The 26,090-nt window shown below is 41.4% G+C and overlaps 1 protein-coding gene across 1 annotated transcript in view; it reads right to left on the bottom strand.

Moving 5' to 3' along the window:
* Positions 1-5,938: 5,938 nt before the first annotated feature.
* TRERF1 (transcriptional regulating factor 1) overlaps positions 5,939-26,090 on the bottom strand; it is a 58,107-nt gene continuing 37,955 nt past the window's right edge. The window contains exons 12-14 of the mRNA XM_007936247.1: positions 16,530-16,739; positions 10,425-10,639; positions 5,939-6,263 (exon numbers count right to left, since the gene is read on the bottom strand). Of these exons, the coding sequence (XP_007934438.1) occupies positions 5,939-6,263; positions 10,425-10,639; positions 16,530-16,739 (750 nt within the window). The remainder of the gene's footprint in view (positions 6,264-10,424; positions 10,640-16,529; positions 16,740-26,090) is intronic.

Here is a 26,090-nt window from a genome sequence, read left to right as displayed (position 1 = left end):
TCCCAATTCCAGGACAAGTGAAAATAGTAATTCAAACAGAAACCTCTATCCAATGTTTCTTGTAGCACTATTTACAATAGCCAAAATGTGGAAAAAACTGAAATGTTCATTAACAGTTAAACGAAATGTGGCATATACATACAATGGAATACCACCCAGCCATAGAGTGAAGTCCTAATGCATGCCACAATGTGGATGAACTCTGAAAACATAATGCTAACAAAGTAAGTTAGTTACAAAGGAACAAATAGTGTATGATATCATTTGTATGATATCATTTGTATGAAATGAGCAAATCCTTAGAAACCAAAGATTATTAGTGGTTACCAGGGGTAGAAGGGAGGGGGAAAGAGGGAGTTTTTGCTTAGGGAGCTTTGAATTTATGTTAATGGTGGTGGAATGATTTGATAAAGAATAGTGAGAATGGTTGCACAACTTGAAGAATGTAATCAATGTTATTGAATTATACATGTAGAAATTGTTGGGAAAAAAAAGGTTCTCTCTCTTATATAAAGGAAATAATCAGCCTTTTGGCTCTTTTATACAGGAATAATTGTGATCCAAGGATCACTTCGTGATCACTCAGTGTTGCTATAACAGAAATACCACAAGTGGGTGGCTTTAACAAACAGAAATTTATTTTCTCACAGTTTAGGAGGCAAGAAGTCCCAAATCAGGGTGCCAGCTTTAGAAGAAGTCTCTGTGTCAGCTCTGGAGGAAGGTCTTGCCTTTGAGCTTCTGCTCTTGGGTGACCTTCATGTGGCTTGGCATGTGCCCTCCCCCATCTCTGCTTGTTTAATCTCTTTTATAAATCTCAGAAGAGATTGACTCAAAACACACTAGTCCTGCCTCATTAACATAATAGGCAACTCATTCCCAAACAGGAGTATACCACAAGCATAGATGTTAGAATTTATAACACATATTTTTTGGAGACACAGTTCAATCCCTAACACTCAGAAATATATTATTCGATTTCTTAACATGCCTCTTTCTAATTATGTTTTGCTTATGTCAACATTAAAACTCATCCACATTCCTAGAGCATATTCAATATTGAGTGGTTGGCTGTGGCATTCAGAATTGACTTGGGATAAACTCTAGAGTTATTTACACACACACACACACACACACACGTCTGGTGGGCTAGAAAGGTAATTAGTTTAACAGAGTTGCTGAGCATCTGCTGTATATTGCAGTATATGTGTGGGTGGTGGTTAGTGGTGAGGGGATTTAGAATATTAATAAAGCATGACCTTTGCTCTTCCAATAGTGGAGTTGGATCAGTTCCAAAGCCCCCAGATGCTCCTTCTGGATATTAAATTCCTTGGCAAGAGAGAGCCATGTCATAGTCATCTTTTTACACGTGTATATAACACAGTGTGGAGTAGTGCCTGGTACATGGTGCCTCGTGAGTATTAAATGAATGAATGTAATAGGCGAAAGCCTTCAGATTGAACACCTGGGTCTCTGGAAGTAGTATGAAATACACATTGCTTCTAGAACAGCTATTTAACTGGTTATAGGACTATCTAAAATAGATTGGTAAAACTAAAGATACCAGAAGAACCAAGATAAAGGCCCTCATTAAAGCAAAATCTGTGAAATCCAGAATTTCAGATTTCTCTAAAGCTTGTTTTCGAACATTAAAAATTAAGCACACTTCCTAAAATCTGGAAATGCTGATTTGCAATGCATATAAATCAGGGTGGCCATGGATTTTGTGGAGGATTTACTTTGAGTTACCCTCATGTGTGTCCGAGTTGAACTGTGTTCCACAGGGTTTCCAGTGGCTCATTTTTCAGAAGCAGATTGCCAGGCCTTTCTTCTGAGGTGTCTCTGAGTGGACTCCAACCTTTAACCTTTTGCTGGCAGCTGAGTGCATTAACTGTTTGTGCCACCCAAGGACTCCACGTCATACTGAGCTCCACTAAACTGGAGTTTGATTAACATTGTTTGTTGTTGTTGTGCGCCTGAGTTGATCCTGACTCATATGGACCCTACAGGGTAGAGTGGATCTGCCCCATAGAATTCCCTAGGCTGTGATCGTTAATGGAAGCAGATAGCCAAATCTTTTGTTTGGTGGAGGTGCTGGGTGGATTTTGAACTACTAACCTTTTGGTTAGCAGCCTAACACTTAACCAGTACACCATCAGGGATCCTCCATAAAGATTACAGCCTAGGGGCAGTTCTACTCTGTCACAGGGGTCAGTATGAGTTGGAATTGACTCAACAGCACTGGGTTTAATCTTTCACTGGAAGCAGATTGCCAAGTCTTTTCCCCTGTGCAGTGGCTGGTGGGTTCAAACTGCCAACCGTTGGGTTAGCAGCCAAGCTCATCAGTTTGTATGTCCTGGCCTCCAGTGTGGGCGGGCACTTTGATGAGCACTCAGTCTGATCAATAGGCCTCCAAATAGGTTTGACAGAAACCAACCAGCAGGTAATTAGCATTTAGGAAGCATTGAGAAATCATTTCAGGGGCTAGAAAGAAGGAATATTTAAGCCAAATGAAACTCAAAAAGATAATATTTTATTTTCAGAGCAGCCGATGCAATATTGAATCAGGTTTTCACAAATAAATATGACAGTGTCTAATTGGTTACATCTCTATATGATGGATGCCCATCTATAGGAACTGAAATAAATTTGAGAAGTTTAATGACTAGAACATTTTAAGCTAAATCTTCCTGGTTCTCTTCCTGAAAAAGTATAATTTAAAAAAAAATGCTTATCATTCAGGGGGAAAAAACAACCTAGAATGCCCCAGTTTTTTTTTTTTTTTTTCAAGGAATGCACTTTTTAGGACAAGTCTATAAAATATCTTTATTTATTTGTTACATATGATGTTTAAATATAACTTTACTTTCAAGCTTCAAACTTTTTTTTTTTTTTAACCCCCTGGTAAAATAAGACTTTTGGTTCATCTTAACAAAAACTGAGCTAGGAAGAAACATTTTTAGCAAAATGTTGTTATAAAATTCACTAGAAAATACTGTTCTTTTTTGTTGTTTTTGTTGCCAAAATGTTACATAAAATCCTTGTTAAAAATACACACATTACAAAAGAAAAATTATGAATATGATATACATAGTGCTCTCGATATGAACCAAGGGACCTGCATTCTGGGGGAATACAGTTAAGCACACTGGATATTATGATGTCAACTTATAATAGTGCAAACGTGAATAAGTTACATCCTGAAATGGAAGGCATGCAAGTCAGTTGCTGAGAATAGAACAAAACGAAGCCAGAACAGGAAGCAATCACAACCACTATTTAAAAATGTTTTTGTTTTTATTACATTAAGTCTTTTTTTTTCAAAAATACTTTTCTTTACAATAGAACTCCTAGAAAATATTTACACCCTTCCTCTAATAAAATATAACAGCAGTTAAATATATTTGAAAATAAGATGGGTTTTTCCATAAAATATATCTGTTGACTTTTTATATACACGCTTTCTCAAAGAGGTCTAAATTCACTAATGAGAAACCATCTGATAGTAAACAATAACCATGTTGAAGACATTAACCATTAGAAAGGAAAGTACTTCGGGGTGGGGTGGGGGTAAAGCTAAAACACAACACATACATGCAGGCAGAATCATTTCAGGAAAAAAAAAGTGCAATATTTTACTATGATGTCAATTCTTTAAACCAATATTGTCAAGAAACTCTAATTCAGGAATTGGAACTGTCTCGTTAAGGAGGAGTTCTTTGGTTATTTCAAGTCAAAAATCCTTACGTTATACTGCACGAAAAATTAAATTGTGCATTTTATTTTTACCTTGGCAACTGTTTATTTTTAATGTTTAAAACCAGACAGCTGGGCAAGTCTCCAGATGGGAAATGCATTTGCTTTATAAACATTTTTCTGGGTGTTTACTCCTTTGAATAGATACGCTTCCATAGACCCAGGAGCAGAACCATCCTGGAGTCACTCCCAGACACCAGTTAAGTGGAGGGAAGTGGTGCAGGGGCCGACTCCATCTGTGTCAGCCGACACGATGACAGCTGGAATGGTTCTGTCATAGTTTTGCCATAAAGTTGGTGTCTACTGTCAAAGCAAATTCTTAAATCAAAACTACTTAGTTAAAACACAGGATATAATAGCCTATCTGGAATGGCAGCAAACAAAACACTTTTTTCCCCACTAAAGAAAAGATGAGGGAAACCTCCAAAACCTCTTTTCTGAAAACAGAATGATAGGAAAATGACAAGAATCTTTGTATTTTTCTTCTGTCCGTGGCTTTCCTGAGATTCTGAGAACACCGCCTATGGGGGCCACTGTGGGCCATAGCTGGCTTCCCGATGAGGCTGTGCTAATGCTTTTGCAGAGTCAAACTTGAAAGATGCTTGGGTCCTACCTCCTGCTTCTGCTGATACTCTAATGTCAAGCTATTAACCTGCCAGCCAAGTGGCCCAGCATGATCCCTGCACTGATGCGGAGCTGGGGAACAAGCCTACCTGGACTGGGGCAAGGCCTGTAAACACAGCATTAATGTTGAAGGTGAGAGGCAGGGTCTTCTCAGTGCCAGGTGATGTCTGCCCTAACAGTGGGCTAGATCAGTCTGACTCAGTTGGAAGCCTGAGCTGAATGACATTTTTGAAGGATTATAGGTTTATTACCTTCAAGTACAAATAGTAACCCTGCTGACAGGGACAGGAAGAGGCAAAGTTATGCAGCTTGGAGAATTCTAGAAGTGCTTTGGTAAATGATGTGTAATGAATACATTCATCGTTTGAATGCAAACATTGTCGCTAAAGTGGTATCTGAAACCATTTTTGCTGGCTTTCAATGCTATTTCCCTTGTACTTGCTATCCCTTTGTTAGAAAACCCTTTTTTTCTCATGGTTAATGTCAAAAGTTAACCAGTCCAGCACATGCACATTCCAGCAAAATCCTGGTGAATGAGGTTTCACAGTACTTCCAAATGGCACAAAGTAATTTCAAAACTCCGTTGACCATTAACAGTGTTGCAAAAGAAGAAAAGACTCTTGGGATCTTTGGGCAAAAGAATACATCCTGGCATTCCAGGTACTTCCATGTGTGGCCCTCATCCACCATGCCTAAAAACAAAAGCCAACTTGGATAGCCCTGGCAAGTTAATAGTTGGGGTTATTTTACTTGGGAAGGGTCTCTAGTCAGCTCTTGCTGAAACACAGCTCTGCCGGCCTAGGATTCAGATCCAGCTACAGGGACATGGGAGAGGCCATGTCTGCCCTACAAACCAGGTCCTTGGCAAGTCACTGTTGGGGGATTGCAGGCCTGAGGTCATACAGTGCTCACTTCCTGTAAACAGGTCATGAAGGAACAGGCCAGATAGAATAAAAGTCAATTTTCATGTTTGGTCAACTCTTCAAATGATGTATATGCTCAAGAGCAGAAAGCCGTGGGACAGAAGGGCTAGCTTTGCTTGCTGGAAAGCTACCCCTTGCACAGAGTCTCCTGGAAAAAACACCAGGATCATTGCAAACTATAGAATGAGGGTCAGAAGAGAACAAAAATAACCCTTGGTGGGAAAGGATGGCCCGAGGCCCCAGCACACAGCGGGGAACCTGCTTCGCAAGCACACAAACACACACTCACAGCAAGCTCGGGGATAAAAGCCATCCAGGGTGGCGGACACCTGAAAGCTAACAGAACATGAACATTACTTGCCAGGAAAGACTGCAGGAGAATGGAGGCCGGATGAAACACCTCTTAAAGATACTTGTGCCAATTATTTATTCCCCCCAACTCCCCCCATAAACAAAACAATTTTTTCTTTTTTTAAATAAAAGGAAAAGAAATTGGATTTTCCCCCCCAAACCTGAATAAAATGACCACTTTTTAAACAGGTAGTTTAAAATGGTTACAAAGCAAGCAGGCAGTCCAAGTTTCCTGATGAATGAAGATGGAAGCTGTGGTTTCCACTGTCTCTAAATGACAAGGGACTTTATAGTTCTGTGTCACCCTGAAGCAAAACTGAATCTTGATCATCCAAGAGGAGACTGGTACCCACGACCTCAGCCTCTTCCATGACACCTCCTAACTGCTGGACCACGTCGTCATCGAGGATGTCCACGTCCTTGATGGGTTTGATCAAGCTCAGCTGGTCCAGAGGCAGCAGCCCTGGCCCCCCCACTGGCCCTGTAGTCCTCTCGATGGTGGCTGCCATTTCAGCTGCAAAGGCTGCTTTCTGAGCCTTTTGCCTCTGCTGTTCCTCCTGCTGCCTGTGGGTTTTCATGTGTGCATTTCGGCTTTTGATCTTAAAGAAGACCCTGAAAATGAAGAAAAAGAATGGTGTGAAATTGAGGAGGAGATTCTGGTTCTTGGAAATCAAGGTGTCTTACATGGAATAGGACTTAACACCTAGTTAGGGTTAGTTTGCTAGAGTCCCTGTTCCTCAGTTCCAAGGACCTCCTTTCATGGACTAGGGCTTAACACCTGTTTGAGGGTTAGTTTGCTAGAGTCCCTGTTCCTCAGTTCCAAGGACCTCCTTTCCCTGTGACCTGTCACCCCCCTCTCCTCTTCAAGGAAAAGAGATGGACAGGAATGCATTTATGGAGCATCAGGCTTCCTTTCTATTACAATGGAGGATGCCTTCTCAAAGGCTGTCCTGTCCATCTGTGGTCTGGAGGGCATGCCTTTCCTCCTCCTTCAGCTTCCCCTTAGTCCTTGCCATCATTAACCACGCCCTCGTGACTAGCAACTCCCCCAGTCACGCCAACAAACTCTGATGGCCCCCATCACCCACCTTTGGCCTCTGGTCTAGTTCTTCCATAGCCCAAAGTCTTGAAGGATCAACCTGCATATACTTGGTGTGTCACACTCTCTCTTCAGCCTTCACCCATAAGACTGAGGTCCCCTCCACGTCAACCCAATTGCTTTTCTCAAGTTCACCAATAACTCCCCGAGGCCAGGCCCAATAGGCCCTTGTCTGTCCTCATGGTCCTTGACTTCTGGGCTGCATCCACCTCAGCTGCCCACTTCTTTTCACCTGAGACTTCTCGCTGGCCCCTCATATCATCATCATTTCCTGTTTGCTTTAGACTAAAATAATGGTTCTCAAGTGAGGGTGGTTTTGCCCTCTCAGGGGACATTTGGTAATGCTTGAGACGTTTTTACTTGTCACAACTGGGGGGAGGTACTACTGGCATCTAGAGGATAGAGGCCAGGGGTGCTGCTACACATCCTACAATGCACAGGGCTGCCCCTCCCCTAGATTAAGAATTATCAGGCCCACACTATCAAGATATCAGGCCCACACTATCAAGATTATTAAGGTTGTAGAGAAGGATATTACATTTTTGGGATTAGTTCTGCAGATCAGAGGTCTGTAAACTGGCCAGTGGGCCAAATCTAACCCATCACTTGCTTTTGTAAATAATGTTTTACTGAAACACAACCACATCTAATTCATTTATTGTATATGTATTGTCTGTGGCTGCTTCTGCATTACAGTAGCATAGTTGAGTCCTTCTGACAGAGACAGTGTGGCTTGCAAAGCCTAAAATATCTGGATCTTTTCCAGAAAGAAGTTTGCCCATATGTGGGACTGTTTGCTTATGTGAAAGGATGCTATAAATACTTTATAATCATTCCTAAGCCCATAAAGGAAGAAAAATCACATTGATTTCTAAGACAGAATCAAACAGAACTGGTGAATCCCAATTGTACTTGGGCAGGTTGAAAATTGTTTCAGGTAATGAATATAATTTCAGCAGGTAAAAGAGGCATTCTGTCAACATCTGCCTAATGCTTTTTCTCATTTGGAAAACCACAGAAAGTATTTCTATTTTCCATAAAAATCTTACTGGAGTTATGGTAGAAATATGTGCCAAGCAACAGAAAAACAAGACAAGGAGAACATTTAATGGATGCCATTGAAAGACAGCAAAAAAAACCAAAAAACAATCCACTGCCGTCGAGTCAATTCTGATGCACAGCGACCCCCTGAAAGATAGTCAGAAAGCTCTAAATACTAATTTTTGTTTGTTAAAATGTCCTTTGTCTCCACCTGGTGGAATAAGAAGTTGTAGCCTGTTTGAGCTGAGGGAGCCGAAGGTGCTGGCTACTCTCTGAGCAAACTGACAAGACCTCAATGGCTCTCAACTTCTACCCCAGAGCAAAGGGGGGAGTTAACTAACAGTCAGCTGGGGCTGCTTCATTATTTCAAATAAATATGCCGAATGATTAATCTGGTAGCATAGTGCCTAAGGCACTTGACTGCTAACCAGAAGACTGGCGGTTCAAACCCACCAGCCACTCCTCGGAAGGAAGGTTGGGCAATCTACTTCCATGATGATACTGCCTTGGCAACCCAAGGAGGGGTCGCTATGAGTTGGGTCTGACTCAACGGCACATAACAACAACGATTAATGTGGGGCTTCATTTCTTCCATGATTGAGTCAATGTGTGGTGGTGGGTGGTGAAAGATCAGTGTCTGGGCTCTGGACAATGTCAGGGCACAGAGAAGGGAATGGACATTTAAAGCTCTGGTAGTGCAGTGCCTAAGGCATTTGACTGCTAACTAGAAGGCTGGCGGTTCAAACCCACCAGCCACTCCTTGGAAAGAAGATTGGGCAATCTATTTCCGTAGAGGGGTCGCTATGAGTTGGGTCCAACTCTACGGCAGTGAGTTTTTACACTTCATGGAGGGGAAGAGAGCCCCACTGATGACATTACATGCTGCTAGTTCCAATTCACATTGGTGGGCACCACCTAAGAGAGTTGGGCTTACTCAGAGGCAGCACAGTATAGGGGCTCAGAGCACAGGCTCTGGGGCCAGACTGCATTTTTTTTTTTTTTTTTTTAAGTATTTATTTTCACTAATCATGTTTTATTTCACTAAATCCTCCCAATAGCCCCAGGAGGTAATTATTATTATTGCCCCCATTTGCCAGATGAAGAAACTGAAAGACTCCTCTAGGAAGAGGTAGGACCAGGATGTGAATTGCAGACGTTATGACCCGAAGGCCTAACTCCCTAATCCCCGTTCTATACTGCCTGCGTGGTCTGAGTCCCCAGTTGATCACCCATTTGCTGTACACTTTTGACAAATGGCTTAACCTTTCTGTGCCTCCGTTTCTAAAAAAGAAGTGACTGATAGTACCTAGGGAGCTCTAGTGGTGAACAGTACCTACTTCACAGGATTGTTTGACAGGATAAATTAATGAATATATGCAGAAATTCTTTAAAACAATTCCAGGCACATAGTGAGGACCTGATCAATGGCAGCTACCAGGAAGTTGTCTGAAGTAATCTGTGAAGATGTATAGTATACATGGAGGTCCCAGGTAGTCTGGCTCAGAGAACTAGGGATTGTTTTCTTGGCAGAATTTCAGCAGCTCCCTGGTGGGGAGATAACATTTCTCTTTACTTCTGAGGCAATGAAGAATATGGGAAGAGAAATAGCAAGGCTCCTAAAGGAGGTCATCCATGACGATGATGTACTTCTCCAAGTCCGGCAAGATCACTGAGAGTTAAACTGGAATTCTATACTGAATGTTGTGGGAGGGAACTGTGCATCATAATATTAATGGGCTCACCCTTACCATTTGGGAAGTTTTATTTTCTACCTAAAGTAAATAAACAAGCAAAGCAAAACCGACAGGACAGAACAGTGGCAGGAGCCTAGGCTCTGCATTCAGACAATGCTGGGTTCAAATTTCAGTTCTGCTCTTTACTGGCAGTGTGACCTGGGTGGGACAACAAAATCAGTACTTGATACACATAGGTCTGTCATATGAGGATTAAATGAGTTCATGTATATAAAGTATATAACATAATAAGTGCTCAATAAATGTTAGCTATTATTATTACTTTCCACTGTCAATTTCTGCCTCTTGGTGGTTGTTTTAAATTACACCTATAAGGGAAGGGATGATAAATAGGTTTTATTTCATGCATCTACTCTGATCAATTAATTGTGCCACAATGAAGAGGATTTTGGAGCCCTGTCTTAATATGGCTGTGGAGTGCAATGGTTGATCAGTATTGCCTACCCTGGGCACAGGGGTGAGCACCAGAGGTGGGAGTCCCCGGTATAGTCCATCCCTGCTCTAGAGAATTTCTGATTAGGTGCTTAGGGATGCAAAGAGAGTGACACTAGTGAATGTGGGTTGAGCGTGAAGGAAGAAGCGGGAATCAGAGTCCCACCCACTACTTCTGAAAAGAATAAACTTTTCCCCAAGAGGTTCACTCTCTCAAAATGTCCCTCCTCACCAGGCTTAAGACATCAGAACAACCATATTCTGAGTCAGAGACAAGACCTGCTCACCTTGAGGCACCATGGAGCCTCAAGGATGGTATGGGGGAGAGTTCTGAGAGTCTGGGTCCTTCTTCTAGCTAAAGAAACATTAGACCATCGTGGGCCTCATCTCCACAGAGCAATTATCTGTCACAAGCTTAGACTGCAACCCAGGTCCAGTTTCACCTACTTGCCGCACTCCTTGCAGGGGAAGATGGTGGTGGGATCTGTCTCACCACTGGTGGTGCTGTGGGAGGGCGAGCTCTTCACCGAGCAGTAACCACTCTGGGTGCTGCCAGGCTTCTGCTTCCCAGAGGGGACAGCACCACCACGGGCTTTGGTCACCTGGTTGGTGCCACCGTGGATGCGAGCATGGCCATTCAGTGCTTGCCGGGAGCTGAACACCTGAGGAAGAAAGGGAGTGACATGACATCTACAGTCCTGAAAAGGAAATTAGGGTTATTAGTTACTTACTGGTAAAACATGGGATACTTGAAACAGTGTATAACAGGGCTCAGGGTTTTATACAAGCAAAACTTTGAGCATAATGTCATAAAAAGCAGAGCTCAAATACCACAACCACAAATGCCGTGCCAACAAAGAAACCCCACTGTTGTTAAAACCAGAAGACAGATGATGTGGCACAGTGCAGAGGACAAAGCTGTTCTTTAGAAGTCAGGAGACCAGAAGTCTAGATCCAGCTCTGTCATAACTATCAGGGAGGCCATTAGGCCATTTCCCTCTGTGTGTCTCAGTTTTCCCATGCATAAAATGAAGGGGTTAGACCAGCCTTCAGATTTTTTTTTAAGTTGAGAACTAGCCCCTACTGTTTTCTCCTTCCCTCCCAACAAATCAAGTCTTTCTTCCCTCCCAACAAATCAAGTCTTACTCCAAAGCCCAATGTGTAAAACAATTCAAAGCAGCAGTGGCGCTGATTGCATGGAGACAGCAGCCCATAAGTGAGTCTGTTTGCTTAGCTCAATTTCCCCGAGGAAGCCACAGACACTGAGTAGCTGCTCTGGCATACTCTGTATGTTATATTCAAGCCCCAACCTACTGTTGAAGCAGTATTTCAGACCTCACGATTTTAATGCAGGATCATAAAAAAGGGGAAGGAACTGGTAGCCTTTTGAAGCTTGCCATAAAGTAGGGTTTTTCAACTTTAGCATTATTGACATTTTAGGCTGGATAATTCTTTGTTGTGGGGGTCTGTGTTGTATAGGAAGTTGAGCAGCAGTGCTGGCCTCTACCCACCAGATGCTGGTAACACCTCCCCAGTTCTAATAACCAAAAATGTCTCTAGACATCTCCAACTGTTCCCTCGGGGGCAATATCACTCCCACTTGAAAACTGGTGCAGTCAAGGGATATGACTTACACTCCTGAAGTCCAAGAGGATTAACTTATAGCTTGTTAAACTCATTGGCCAAATGGAGTGCCCACATAACTGTCCAGTTAGACAGATCTCTGGTTGCTCTTTGGTAAGTTCACAAGCTTGTTTATTTTCTTCGTTGTTGTTGTTAGGTGTGGCCAAGTCAGCCCCGACTCAGAGATTCTGTGTACAACAGAAGAAACACTGCCTGATCCCGCAGCATCTTCACAATTGTTGCTATGTTTGAGCCCATTGTTGTAGTCACTCTGTCAGTCCACCTCATTGAGGGTCTTCTTCTTTTACACTGACCCTCTACTTTTTCAAGTATGATGTCCTTCTCCAGGGACTGGTCCCTCCTGATAATATGTCCAAAGTACATGAGACGAAATCTTGCCATCTTTGCTTTTAAGGAGTATTCTGGCTGTCCTTCCAAGACAGGATTTGTTTGTTCCTCTGGTAGTCCATGGTATAGTTAACATTATTTGCCAACAGCATGATTCAAAGTCGTCAATTCTTCTTCCATCTTCCTTGTTCACTGTACAGCTTTTGCATGCATATGAGGCAACTGAAAAATACCATGCATTAGGTTAGGTGCACCCGAGTACTCAAAGTGACATCTTAGCTTTTTGCCCAAGGCACTATGTTATTTGATTTCTTGACTGCTGCTTCCATGGGCATTGGTTGTGGATCCAAGTAAAACAAAACCCTTGGTAACTTCAGTCTTTTCTCTATCATGATGTTGCTTACAGATTCAGTTGTGAGGATTTTTGTTTTCTTTATGTTAAGGTGTAATCCATACTGAAGCTATAATCTTTGATCTTCACCAGTAAGTGCTTCAAGTCCTCTTCACTTTCACTGAGCAAGGTTGTGGCATCTGCATATTGCAGGTTGTTAAATGATTCTTCCTTCAACCCTGATGCCGTATTTTTCTCCATTAGTCCAGCTTCAGATTATTTGCTCAGCCTACAGATTGATTTTAAAGCATGCAGTATTCCCTTGTTCTGTTCAAATGACTGCCTCTTGGTCTATGCATAGGTGCTGCATGAGCACAATCGAGTGTTCTGGAATTTCTCATCTTCAAAATGTTATCCATAATTTGTTATGATCCACGCAGTTGAATGCCTTTGCATTAATAACTTGTGTGTTATTAGTCAGTAATACACAAGTAAACATCTTTCTGGTATTCTCTGTCTCCAGCCAAGATCCATCTGACATCAGCAATGATATCCCTTGTTCCATATCCTCTTCTGAATCTGGTTTGAATTTCAGGCAGTTCCTGTTGATGTACTGCTACAACCATATTTGAATTATCTTCAGCATAATTTTACTTGTGATATTAATGATATTGTTCAATAATTTCCACATTCTGTATTGGATCACCTTTGGAATGGGCACAAACATGGCTCCCTTCCAGTTAGCTGGTCAGGTACTGTTTTCTAAACTTGTTGGCATAGACAAGTAAGTGCTTCCACTGTGGTATCAGTTTGTTGAAATATCTCAATGGGTATTCTATCAATTCCTGGAGGCTTGTTTTTCATCTTTTCCTTAGTGTAGCTTGGACTTCTTCCTTTAATACCATCAGTTCTATGCTACCTCCTGAAATCGTTAAACATCAACCACTTCTTTTTGGTACAGTGACTCTGTGTATTCCTTCCTTCTTTTGATGCTTCCTGCATTGTTCAGTATTTTACCCATAGAATCTTTCAATATTGCAACTTGAGGCTTGAATTTTTTCTAAAGTTCTTTCAGTTTGAGAAATGCTGATCATGTTCTTTCTTTTTGCTTTTCTAACTCCAGATTTTTGCACAATTTCATTTCAATATTCTACTTTGCCTTCTTGAGCAGTCCTTTGAAATCATCTGTTCAGCTCTTTCACTTTATTATTTATTTCTTCCATTTGCTTTAGCTACTCTACATTTAAGAGCAAGTTTAGATCTCTTCTGACATTTGTTTGGTCTTTTCTTCCTTACCTGTCTTTTCAATGACCTTTTACTTTCTTCATGTATGATATTCTTGATGTCATCCCACAACTCGTCTGGTCATCAGTCATTGGTGTTCAATGTGTCAAATCTATTCTTTAGATGGTCTTTAAATTCAGGCAGGATACACTTAAGGTTGTACTTTGGCTCTCATGCACTTGTTTTAACTTTCTTCAGCTTTAACTTGAGCTTGCGTAGGAGCAAGTGATGGTTTGTTCTGCAGTTGGTCCCTCACCTTGTTCTGATTGATACTGAGCTTCTCCATCACCTCTTTCCGTGGATGTGGTTGATTTGATTCTTGTGTATTCCATCTGGCCAGGTCCACCTGTATAGTCACCGTAGTGCCTAGGGCACTTGACTGCTAACCAGAAGGCTGACGGTTCAAACCCACCAGCCACTCCTCGGAAGGAAAGTTGGGCAATCCACTTCCATAGTGATACCACCTCGGAAACCCAAGGAGGGGTTGCTATCAGTCAGGTCTGACTCAATGGCATATAACAACAATAACAACATATCTTGAGAAAAGGTATTTGCAATCAATAAGCTGTAGGTCTTGCAAAATTCAATCATTCAATCTCTGATATTGTTTCTATCACCAAGGCCATAATTTCCACCTACTGATCTTTCTTTGTTTCCAGCTTTCACATTCCAATCACCAGTAATTATTAACGCATCTTGATCACATGCTGAATCAATTTCAGACTGCAGAAGTTGGTAAAAAATCATCAGTTTCTTCATCTTTGGCATAAGTAGTTAGTGCATAAGTTTGAATAATAGTATTAACTGGTCTTCCTTGTAGGTATATGGATAATATCCTATCATTAACAGCTTTGCTCTTCAGGACAGATCTTGAAAAGTTCATTTTGACAATGACTGCAATGACATTCCTCTTTAATTTGTCATTTCCAGCATAGTAGGTCATATGATTGTCTGATTCAAAATGGCCAGTATTAGTCCATTTCAGCTCACTAATGCCTAGGATATAGATCTTTATGTGTTCCATGTCATTTTTGATGACTTTGAATTTTCCTACATTCATACTTTGTAAATTCCACGTTCCAAATATTAATGGATTTTTATAGCTGTTTCTTCTCATTTTGAGTTGTGCCACATCAGCAAATTAAAGTTCTGAAAGCTTTACTCCATCTACGATGCTAAGGTTGATTCAACTTTGAGGAGGCAGCTCTTCCCCAGTTGTATTTTGAGTGTCTTCCAACTTGAGGGGTTCACCTTCTGGCACTGTATCAGACAGTGTCCTCCTGCTATTCATAAGGTTTTCATTGGCCAATTTTTTGAGAAGTAGATTTCCAGGTCCTTCTCCCTAATTGCGCTGTCTATAAGTACCACTGAAGCTGTCCACCATTAGTGATTCTGCTGATAACTGAAATACCAGTGGCATAGCTTCCAGCATCACAGGAACATCCAAGCCACCACAGTACAGGGGGAAAAATTATTTTTGTCCTCCATCCTTACGCAAAGAATCAAATCAACATGCCTTTTTCCCCGTGGTTTTAAAAATTCATCAAAAACATATCCTCCTTCTTGCCGAGTATTTCTGATTGGAACAAGTAAAAGATGACCTCCCATTCAGTAAAAAATTTACTGCATACCAGAACTGGGAACTGAGGAAGCATCCAATTTCTGAACAAGTTCACCGAGAAATACTGTCATTTACAGTCATATCTTTAAGTGTTCTATACAAAACGGCACTGATGGAGCGAGGCATCCATTAAACATCAAAGACAGAAACAAGCTAGCAATGTCTTACATCCTTTTGAAAGTGAATGCAAAATATCGATTGCTTTTTTAAAAAATATTCATTTTTTTTCTTTACTATATAAACCAAGTGAATTTTTGCTTCAGGATCTAAACATTTTAAAGGCTTTCTTTATCTAAATGACAGCCTCAACAAGCAGCATCCAATAAACTCTGGAAAACAACACTGCCCTATGTAATGAACAAATGTCAAGGAGACACTAATTCGTGGAAAATGGGGCTTCTTGTGAATAAAAGCCACAACTTCACTAATATCTCTAGGTCTTGACTGTACAGGTGTGCCTGGCTTTACGAAACTCCATTCAGGAAAAGCTCCAATTCACTCTGCCTGTGAGCAGAGAGGAAGGTTTTCAAACTAATGAGGACTGAGAAGAGTCCAAGGTAAGATCTCTAATATACACATGGTGCCATAGAGGACGCCATACAGCTTCTGGAAGGACTTCCTTCAGTAATAAGAATGAGTAATCTAAGAATTTTTTTTATCTTAACTAAATGATACTTCTAAAATACTTGAAAAGTACTAGCTTAAGTAATTACACACCGCCTTCCAGTCTTTTCACATGATTGATTTGCTTAGTAAATCTTTTTATTTTCTTGCAGAGTACAAAGATAAACTTTGGGTAAATCTTTGTAGTAACTTACCCAAATTTCAAATTAATGGCATTTGAATTAGGAATACTTTATTGAATATGAAATGTGAAAACTGTCCAGACTGGTAGAATTGCAGGAGGTGGGAGATAAGTAACTATGCTATAAAAAAATGATCTTCCTCTGTGGGTGCCCCTAGTACCTTTAAATGCATGTTTACGTGGCATGATTTGTCTGACACACAGCCCAGAGGAATGGAGAAGCATGAAAATGCATGGACGGAGAGTTCTGGAAGTGAGTGACCACTATAGAGCCATTGCAAAAAACAGTGAAGCACTCAGAGTCACACACTTCTTGTGTGCAGGGACCTCTTTTGTGTCCTCAGAGCACCAATCACGGCGCTTGATGATACACTCCATAAATCTTTGCTGTCCCAAAGCAATGGGAACACACAGTTCCCTCAGCCAAATTTGAATTGTTTAAGCCAAACCCTTTCTGAAAGGTATGTTCTCCTAAAGCAAGGCACAACTCTGCACAGGCTTCACTAGTCCTAGACCCCTGGAGGATGCAGAAATACTTACCGCTCCACAGTTGGGCATTTCACAGATGAAGGAGCCTGAGGGCTGGCTGACGGCCTGCAGGGGTGGCCCCTCTGTGGGGGCCAGGGCAGGGACTGGCGGAGGCGGCTCTGGAGACTTCGGGGCTTCACCTTCCTCTTCTTTTGTGGATTTCCTATCTTCTTCCAGGTCCTCCTCCTCCTCCTCTAGCTCTTCTTCTTCCTCTTCACTCGTCTAGTGTTACGGTAACAAAAGGAAAAGAGAAGTCCCCAAATGTCAACTTCGTGATGAAAAGAACTCACAGGCCAGTAGAAGACACACGGACTGATTCCTCTGTTTCTGTGTAAGGAATGGCTGGAGATACATAAGGTCTCTAAAAGCTTTGGTCTCTGTACCCTTCAAATTTTTAGGTCAAGGAAGCCCAGTCTCTTGGTATTAAGCCCATCCCTTGTATAAGCAGGAGCTCTGGTAGCATAGTACCTAAGGCACTTGACTGCTAACCAGGAGGCTGGTGGTTCAAACCCACCAGCCACTCCTTGGAAGGAAGGTTGGGCAATCTACTTCTGTAGTGATACTGCCTCAGAAACCCAAGGAGGGATCGCTATGAGTCAGGTCCGACTCAACAGCACATAACAACAACAACAACAACTTGTATAAGCAAACCTGGTGGGACAATGGGTTAAGCACTCGGCTGCTAAATGAAAGGTTGGTGGTTCAAACCACCAAGTGGCTCCCTGAAAGAAAGACCTAGTGATCTGCTCCTGTAAAGATCACAGCCTAAAAAACCCCATGAATCTGGAGGGATGGTCACAGGGAAGTGGTACCCATTGGGAGGAAGTGGGAGAGGAGATGTTACATTGGGCTAAATTGTGGTCAATGTCATGAGACAAAGTGTATGTGATCTGCTGTATGGAAAGTGTATTTGCTCTGTAAATTTTCACTCAAATCACAATTAAAAAAAAAAAAAAACATGAATCAATTCTACTCTATCACATAGGGTTGCTGTGAGTCAAAATTGACTCAATGGCACCTAACAACGACAACATCCCTTATATAAAAATATGCTAAGGGGAAGGAGGAGAGATTTCTGTACACAGAGTTTCTACCCTTTGTTGGAGACCATCAGACCTATAAGTAACCATTACGGATTTAACTGTGTCCCCCAAAATATGGGTTGGAATCTAACCTCTACTACCTGTGGATATAATCCTGCTTGGAAACAGAGTTTCCTTTATTTTGTTAATCATATCATATTCAAGTAGGGGGGGCTCTAAGTCTAATCACTTCTTAGTTATAAAAAGAGCAGATTAGATAAACACACCCACACCTACACAAATGGGGAAGACAGATACCATGTGAGGACTGTCTACAAGCAAGGAACCAAGGAATGTCTGGGATCACCTATAAGGAAGCAATTCACATGGCTGAGATTTTTAGCTTCCAGAACTGTGAGAAATAAATTTCTGTTCTTTAAAGCCTCCCACCTGGGGTATTGGCTACAGCAGCACTAGTAAACTAAGGCAGCGACTAAAACTCAGGCAGGCTGCCCCTCTTATGGGCAAAGGGGAGGGTTTTTAAGCAGTAACAGTACTGTGGGAACTTCTCTGGAGAGAGACTAAACACCTAGGATGATTTGGTTTATAGGCTGATGGCCTTCTAACACTTCACGTGCCTCACTGACATGCCTGATCTGATCCTTGTTATGTGGAAAGCACATGGCACACAGTTATGAAGTGCTCCTGGTCTGCTCTTTTCAGAAAATACAATGAAAGAGGGAGCCACTTTGAAAAATCACTGAAAAGAAAATGGGAGGGGCTATTTCCTTGAATTCATCAATTTCTGCCCTCCTCAAGGTTAACAAAGTAAGCTCCCAGAGCAGCTTGGAGCAGGCACTCTGGGTGGATTGGGGGAAGGGCAGGTTCTAAGAGGCTCTCTCTCATTCTCTCTTGCTCAGCTGTTGTTGGATGACATTGAGATCATTTTGATTCAAAGTGACCCCATGTGACTGAGAACTTTGATCACAGGGTTCTCTAGGCTGAAATCTTGATAGGAGCAGACCTTCCTTCGGTGGAGGTGCTGGGTAAATAGACAACCTTTTGATTAGCTGCCAAACTCTGGGGTCCTTCTTGCTCAAGTATCCCTACCTTATCTCTTCTTTCTCTGTCCTCACCTGAGTTGCAGGTGGAGGGATGCTGTCTTCTCCAGACCCAGAGAGGATTGAGGACCAGGGGAAAAACATCCTAGGTTATATTAACCTCATTCCAGCTTATATGTGCTGCACTTTATAGTTTACAAAGTACTTTCACACTTACCATGTCACTGAATAGGCTGTAAACAGATTTCCCATTTTATAAGCAAGGAAACAAAAGGTATATCCAACTGCCTCTGACCACTGATAGGCCACCTTTCTCTGCTAGGCTCTCTTTACACACTCACTGCTTAAAAGCATGTGGGCTCCCGTTTACTGGACCCTTGACGTCAATTTAACTCTGGGGGAGCCTATAATTCTTAGAACGCAGAAGTGAGGATTTCCAAGAAGGGTAAAGATTTCTGAGAGTGTCAATACCCTAGGATGCAGAAACCACAGTTTTCCCTTTCTAGTTTGGAGTGAGGAGTGAAGAAGAAAGAAAATGCCAGTAAATATGGGACATTTAGAACTCCCCTCAATGTTGTCAGTGTTTCTGGTATTTAATATCAACCATATATTGACTCAGGAGCTCTGGTGGCATAGTGCCTAAGGCATTTGACTGCTAACCAAAAGGCTGGTGGTTCAAACCCACCAGCCACTCCTCGGAAGGAAGATTAGGCAATCTACTTCTGTAGTGATACTGCCTCAGAAACCCAAGGAGGGGTCGCTATGAGTCTGATCCGACTTAAGGGCAGTGAGTTTATTTTGTTTTTTTGTTTATATATTAACTTGATGGCAGTAACTATATACTGTAATATGCATAGTTGAGATGATGTGTTAACACGGTACATTAACAGGTACCCTGTCTGTCAGTTTGTCATACTGTGGTGGCTTGCATATTGCTATGATACTAGAAGCCATGCCATAGGTATTTGAAACACCAGCAGGGTCATCCATGGTACACAGTGGGGCTTCCAGACTAAGACAGACTAGGAAGAAAGGCCTGGTGATGTCCTTCTGAAAACTGGCTAATGAAAACCCCATGGATCACAACAGAATATTGGAGGATGAACCCTCTAGGTTGAAAGGCATTCAAAATATACAGAAGCCACAACAACGAGCTCCAGCATACCAACAACATGAAGACGACACTGGACCAGGCAATGTTTTGTTCTGTTGTATATGGGGTTGCTATTAGGTGGCGCAGGAACTCTGGTAGCATAGTGCCTAAGGCACTTGACTGCTAACCAGAAGGCTGGCGGTTCAAACCCACCAGCCACTCCTCAGAAGGAAGGTTGGGCAATCTATACCTGGGAAACCACCTGGGAAACCCAAGGAGGGGTCGCTATGAGTCAGGGCCGACTCGTTGGCACATAACAAAACAACAACATTAGGTGGCGCCAACTCAGTGGTAACTAACACTATTTAAGAACACGTGCTGGTTTCTAGTGGGTTAATTAGGATTAATTTGTAATGATTACAGTGGCTGAAAGACTTCAATGAATATAGATGTAGGTGTAATACCCACATTTTATAGAGTGGTTTATGATATATGCTGCAAGCTTCTGAGCAGTGTAGAACATAAAGGCTGATTTCACTTCTATGGTCTTATCCCCACATGAATTTTACCCATCTTTCAAGCTTTTTACGTTTCAAGTAAAAGCAAATTATGCCAAACTCCAAGGCTTTACCCTATTCCTTTATCTGTTTGTTAAGCAGATTATTAAGTAATTTATTTTAGATGCCAAGTTGTATGAACTACAACTTGGCATCTAAAATAAATTATACAATAACTTGTAATGACAAAGGCATTTGTTTCATGGTACCTTTTATACATACAATTTTCTTGTAATGCCATTCTTAGGTTTAAAAACACTCAGAACAAACACTCTACATAGCCATAAAATTACAAAGTATACTCTACTATGGTTATGTATGTCTCAGGAATTTATATAGGCTTTATTTCAACTGGCAGTCTGTATATATATGCTCACAAAATAAACGATTTATCATCAAGCCACACAATAACTAAGAGATACATAGACAGAAGGACAAAAACCCTAATAAGCAGAACTTTGTATCAACAAATTGGCCATTTTATGTCATGTTATGAAAGGAAACATTCACTCATATTGCAAAATTGGTAAAAGGTGGGCAAATTGAGGATGGCGAAGTGGTTATAGTTTAACATAGTGTTTAAAACCTTGAGTATCCTCAATAAAAGTGTCTTGAGGAAGATGATATTTCTATTTCTCAGGCAGGAAATTGTAATTTGTCTGATGAGAAATTGTTGTTTGTTGTTGTTGTTATGTGCCGTTGAGCCGGCCCCGACTCATAGCGACCCCTCCTTGGGTTTCCGAGGCAGTATCACTACGGAAGTAGGAATGCCCAACCTTCCTTCCGAGGAGTGGCTGGTGGGTTTGAACCGCCAGCCTTCTGGTTAGCAGTCAAGTGCCTTAGCCACTATGCTCCCAGAGCTCCCCATGAGAAATTAGGACACTATAATACAAACGCTTAACAATCCAAATTTACTAAAAGATGCAAGTTTGAGTGTTGTAGTCATTGATGATGATGACATATTAAATGCTCGCTATGAATAAGCACTGCCTCCTGAACATACATTTTCTAGTCCTCACAACAACCTGATACAGATTTTTCTTTTTTAAAACAACTGAGGAAACTGGCCAGGAAGTAATTTTCTCAGGATCACATAGCTGGTCAAGAAGCTGAACTACGATTCAAATCCTGGCCTGTCTTACTCCAAAACCTCAGTCTTTTCCACTCCCTGGCCCTAATGCAGAAGTCCACAAGAACTAATCTCCCCCTATGCAAATAGCTTAGGTTTCAGCTGAAACATAGAGATCCTAACCACTCAAAATCACTGGAACTAATTGCCTTTAAATGTCAAAGAGAAGGTAACATTTCCCAAGTCCCTTGCTAATGGACCATATTGTGAGTAAACTGATGCTTAGACCACAAAACCAAACCAAACTCACTGCCGTTGAGTCGGATCCGACTCATAGAAACCCCTCCTTGGGTTTCCAAGGCAGTATCACTACACTGCCATAGGCAAGCTTTATTTCTGCCTGTGGAGCTGACTCCTGTCTTCCAAAATTGGTTAACTGCCTCATTTGGTTTCCTTTTGTTAAATTTGTTGTTGTTCATGAAAATATATATAGCAGAACATTTGACAATTCAATTTCTGCACATACACTTCAGCGACATCAGTTACCTTCTTCAAGTTGTGCAACCATTCTCCCCCTCTTTTTCAGAATTGTTTTCCATGAACACAAACTCACTTCTTCCTAAGGTTCCTATCTACTCTTTAAAGTTGCTGTTGTCAATTTGATCTTACATAGATAATTCTTAAAATGGCACAATGCTCAAGGCAGACATTCCTTATTAGTTAAGTTAAACTGTTGTTTGGTTTTAAGAAGACTTCAGGGGATATTTCTGGTTTAAGGTTTAAAGATGACCTCAGGAATATAGTTCTGGGGGTTCATCCAGCCTCCATGACCCCAGAAAGTCTGGATTGTATAAGAATTTGAAATTCTGTTCTGCATTTTCTCCTTTTTCTATAGAATCTTTGATCAAAATATTCAATAATGGTAGCAGGGCGCCATGCAGTTCTTTAGGTCTCATGTCAAAGGAGGCATTTGTGGATGGGGGCAGTTAGCTACACATTCCATTTTCTCCTCCTATTCCTGACTCCCCTTCTTCATCTGTTGCTCCACTCATTCAGGTTTTTTTTTTTTAATAGTAATTTTCCAACTACTTATGCTGCTTCTTTGTTTCCAACTTTCACAATCTAATCACCAGTAATTATTAATACATCTTGATTGCATGTTCAGTCAATTTCAGACTGCGTAAGTTGGTAAAACTCTTCAATTTCTTCATCTGTGGCTTTAGTGGTTAGTATGCAAATTTGAATAATAGTCATATTAACTGGTCTTCCTTGTAGGAGTATGGATATTATCTTATATCACTGGCAATACTGAACTTCAGGATAGATCTTGAACTGTTCGTTTTGATGATAAATGCAAATGTATTCTTCTTTGTTATTGCCAGCATAGTAGACCACATGACTGCTGGATTCAAAATAGCCAATAACAGTCCACCTCAGCTCACAAATACCTAGGATATTGATCTTTATGCATTCCATTTCATTTTTCACAACTTTAAATTTTTCTAGATTCATACTCTGTACATTCCATGTTCTAATTATTGATGTAAGTGACCAGTCCCTGGAGAAGGATATTATACTAGATAAAGTTGAGGGTCAGTGAAAAAGGGGAAGATGGGCTGACACAGTGACTGCGACAATAGGCTCAAGCTTGGTAACAAATGTGAGAATGATGAAGGATAGGGCCGTGTTTTGTTCTGTTGGACAGAGGGTCATTATGAACTGAAACTGACTTGATAGCACCTAACAACAACATTGTAATGTGGCTTAAAGTCTATAGAGAAAATTAGTTTCCCATTCAACAATTAATTCATACACATTTCGTTTTGTGACATTACTTACAATCTTCTAAAGCATTCTTCCTACTTCCTTCCTGGGTTCCCCATTTCCATTTGCCTATCTTTCTTGCCTTCTCAACTCTGATTCTGGGCAAATGCTACCTCTTTAGTCTCATATGACTGACTGTTCTGAGAAGCATGTTCTTCGTGGGTGTTACTGTTTCCTTTATTGTTGTTTTTGTTAGCTGCCATCAAGTTGGCTCCAACTCATAGTGACCCTACTATATCAGACAGTGTTTCACTGTCTTAGTCTAGAAGCTCCACTGAAACCTGTCCACTATGGGTAATCCTGCTGGCATTTGAAATACTGGTGGTATAGGCTCCAGCCTCATAGCAACACACAAGCCACCACAGTATGACAAACTGACAGACGAGTGGTGGGTTTACTTTATAGGCCTGTCTATTGTTCGGCTGAAAGGTGATCTCCAGAGTTGATTCAGTTCCACGCTTGAAGGGTGTCTAAGGGCCATATTCTCGGCAGTTCACCAGTCTCTATCAGACCAGTAAGTCTGGTCTTTTTTATGATTTTGAATTTTGTTCTACATTTTTCCCTCACTCTGTTCAGGACCTGCTATTGTGGCACTGGTCAGAGCAGTCAGTAGTGGTAGCCAGGCACCATCTGGTTCTTCTGGTCTCAAGCTAGTGGAGGCTGTGGTTCATGTGGTCCATCACTCCTTTGGACAAATTGTTTTGCTGAGTCTTTGATTTCTTCCCTCTTTTTTGTTCCAGATAGGAAGAGACCAATAGTTCTATCTTAGATGGCTCATCACAAGCTCTGAGATCCTAGTCACTGAGTATCCAAAGTAGGATACAGAACTGACCTAGATGTCCCATGACACTATGGGCCTAAGCCCTCAAGCTCAGTGACTCAAGTCCCTTAAGGCATTTAGCTATGGCTAAAAAATCTGTATAACTATGTCCCCTATACGTTCTACTGTATACCTGGATATATTTGCAGCACAGATAAATATTTATGTACAAATATCACATGCCAAACCTGTATATGCTCCTGGGTGTACTCCTATACACTATCCTACACCTCTTTAGTCCCATATCTACCTATTACACAACAAATACAACACACTGCTGTCAAGTCGGACCTGACTCATAGCGACCCCTCCTTGGGTTTCCGAGGTGGTTATTTCTACGGAAGTAGATTGCCCAACCTTCCTTCCAGGGAGTGGTTGTTGGGTTTGAACCACCAGCCTTCTGGTTAGCAGTCAAATGCCTTAGGCACTATGCCACCAGAACTCTTATTCTATGTATCTACTCATAAATTAATACCACCTAGTTAGTGATTTTCCCTCCCTCTCATCCCTGGTAACTACTCAAGAATGTTTCTTTCTATGTGTAAACATTTTATTGACTTTTTGTAAGAGTGGTCTTATACAATTTTGTCCTTTTGTGAATGGCTTAATAATATCTTCCAGGTTCATTTATGTTGTGAGATGTTTTATTCATTGTTATTGTTTAACACTGTGTAGTATTCCATTGTGTGTATGTACCATAGTTTATCCATTCATCTGTTGATGGGCACTCAGGTTGTTTCCATCTTGTTGCTATTGTAGATAATGATGTGACGAACATGGGTTTGCATATATCTATTCGTGTCACGGCTCTTATTTCTCTAGGATATATTCCTATTAGGGGGATTGCTGGATCATACAGTACCTCTATTTCTAACTTTTTAAGGAAGTGCCATACTGTTCTCCACAGAGATTGTACCATTTTACAGTCCCATGAGCAGTGTATGAGAGTTCTAATCTCCCTATACCCTTGCCTGCATTTGTTGTTCTGTTTGATTTTTTGGTCACTGCTATTATTGCTGGAGGAGCTCTGGTGGTGTAATGCCTAAAGTATTTGACTGCTAACCAGAAGGCTGGCAGTTCAAACCCACCAGCCACTCCTTGGAAGGAAGGTTGGGCAATCTACTTCCGTAGTGATACTGCCTTGGAAACCCAAGGAGGGGTTGCTATGAGTCGGATTCAACTCTACGGCAGTGAGTTTGGTTTGGTTTTTTTTTTTTTTTTTGGTATCATTGCTAGGCTGAGGTGTTATCTTGATGTTTTAATTTACATCTCCCTAATGGCTAATGATCACAAGTATCTCTTTATGTATTTGTTGGCAGCCTGAATGTCTTCTTTGGTGAAGTATCTATTTGTGTCTTTTGCCCATTTTAAAATTGGTCATTTGTCTTTTTGCTGTTGAGGTGTTGAAGTTTTCTGTAAGGTTTAGTCCTTTGTTGTTGTTGCCAAAAATCTTTTCCCAGCCTATAGGTTGTCTTTTTGTTTTTCTAAACAAAAATCCTCACAACTAGAGCAGTAAGTAGCATCATGATAAATGGAGAAAAGATTGACATTGTTAAAAATTTCATATTACTTGGTTCCACAATCAACACCAATGGAAGCCATCAGTCAAGACATCAGATGACGTACTGCACTGGGCAAAGCTGCTGCAAAAGATCTCTTCAAAGTGTTAAAGAGCAAAGATGTCTCTTTGAAGACTAAGGTGAGTGTGTCAGGCTGGTTTCTCTAGAGAAGTAAAACTTACACACACACACACACACATAGGTAGAGAGAGAGTGAGCGAGAGAGAGAAATCTATCCTAGGAAAATGGCTCACACACTTATAGAAGCTGGCAAGTCCCAAGTTCTTGGATCAAGCGTCAAGCTGGAGGCTCTTCCTGACTTACGCAGCTGAGGGGCTGATAAGCTCAAGGTTGGTAGCCAGTATACTGGCTGTTGACTCCAACAAATGATGAATCCAAGATCACCAGGCCAAATGGTGGATTGTTTGCATGGACAGTTGGTGGGCAGCACAAGAGGATCCTGATCCACAGAGGAGTGTCTCTTTTCCCAGGATGTCCATAAATATACTGGAAGCAGGCCACACCCTTAGGGAAACTTCCTTTCAACAGATTGGCTGCTCAAAACATA

This window comes from Orycteropus afer, unplaced genomic scaffold (assembly GCF_000298275.1).
Source record: "Orycteropus afer afer isolate SDZICR_OR568_19922 unplaced genomic scaffold, OryAfe1.0 scaffold00034, whole genome shotgun sequence".
Taxonomy (NCBI): Eukaryota; Metazoa; Chordata; class Mammalia; order Tubulidentata; family Orycteropodidae; genus Orycteropus; species Orycteropus afer.
Note: the sequence above shows the minus strand (reverse complement) of the source record. Positions and strands in the feature narration are given on the sequence as shown.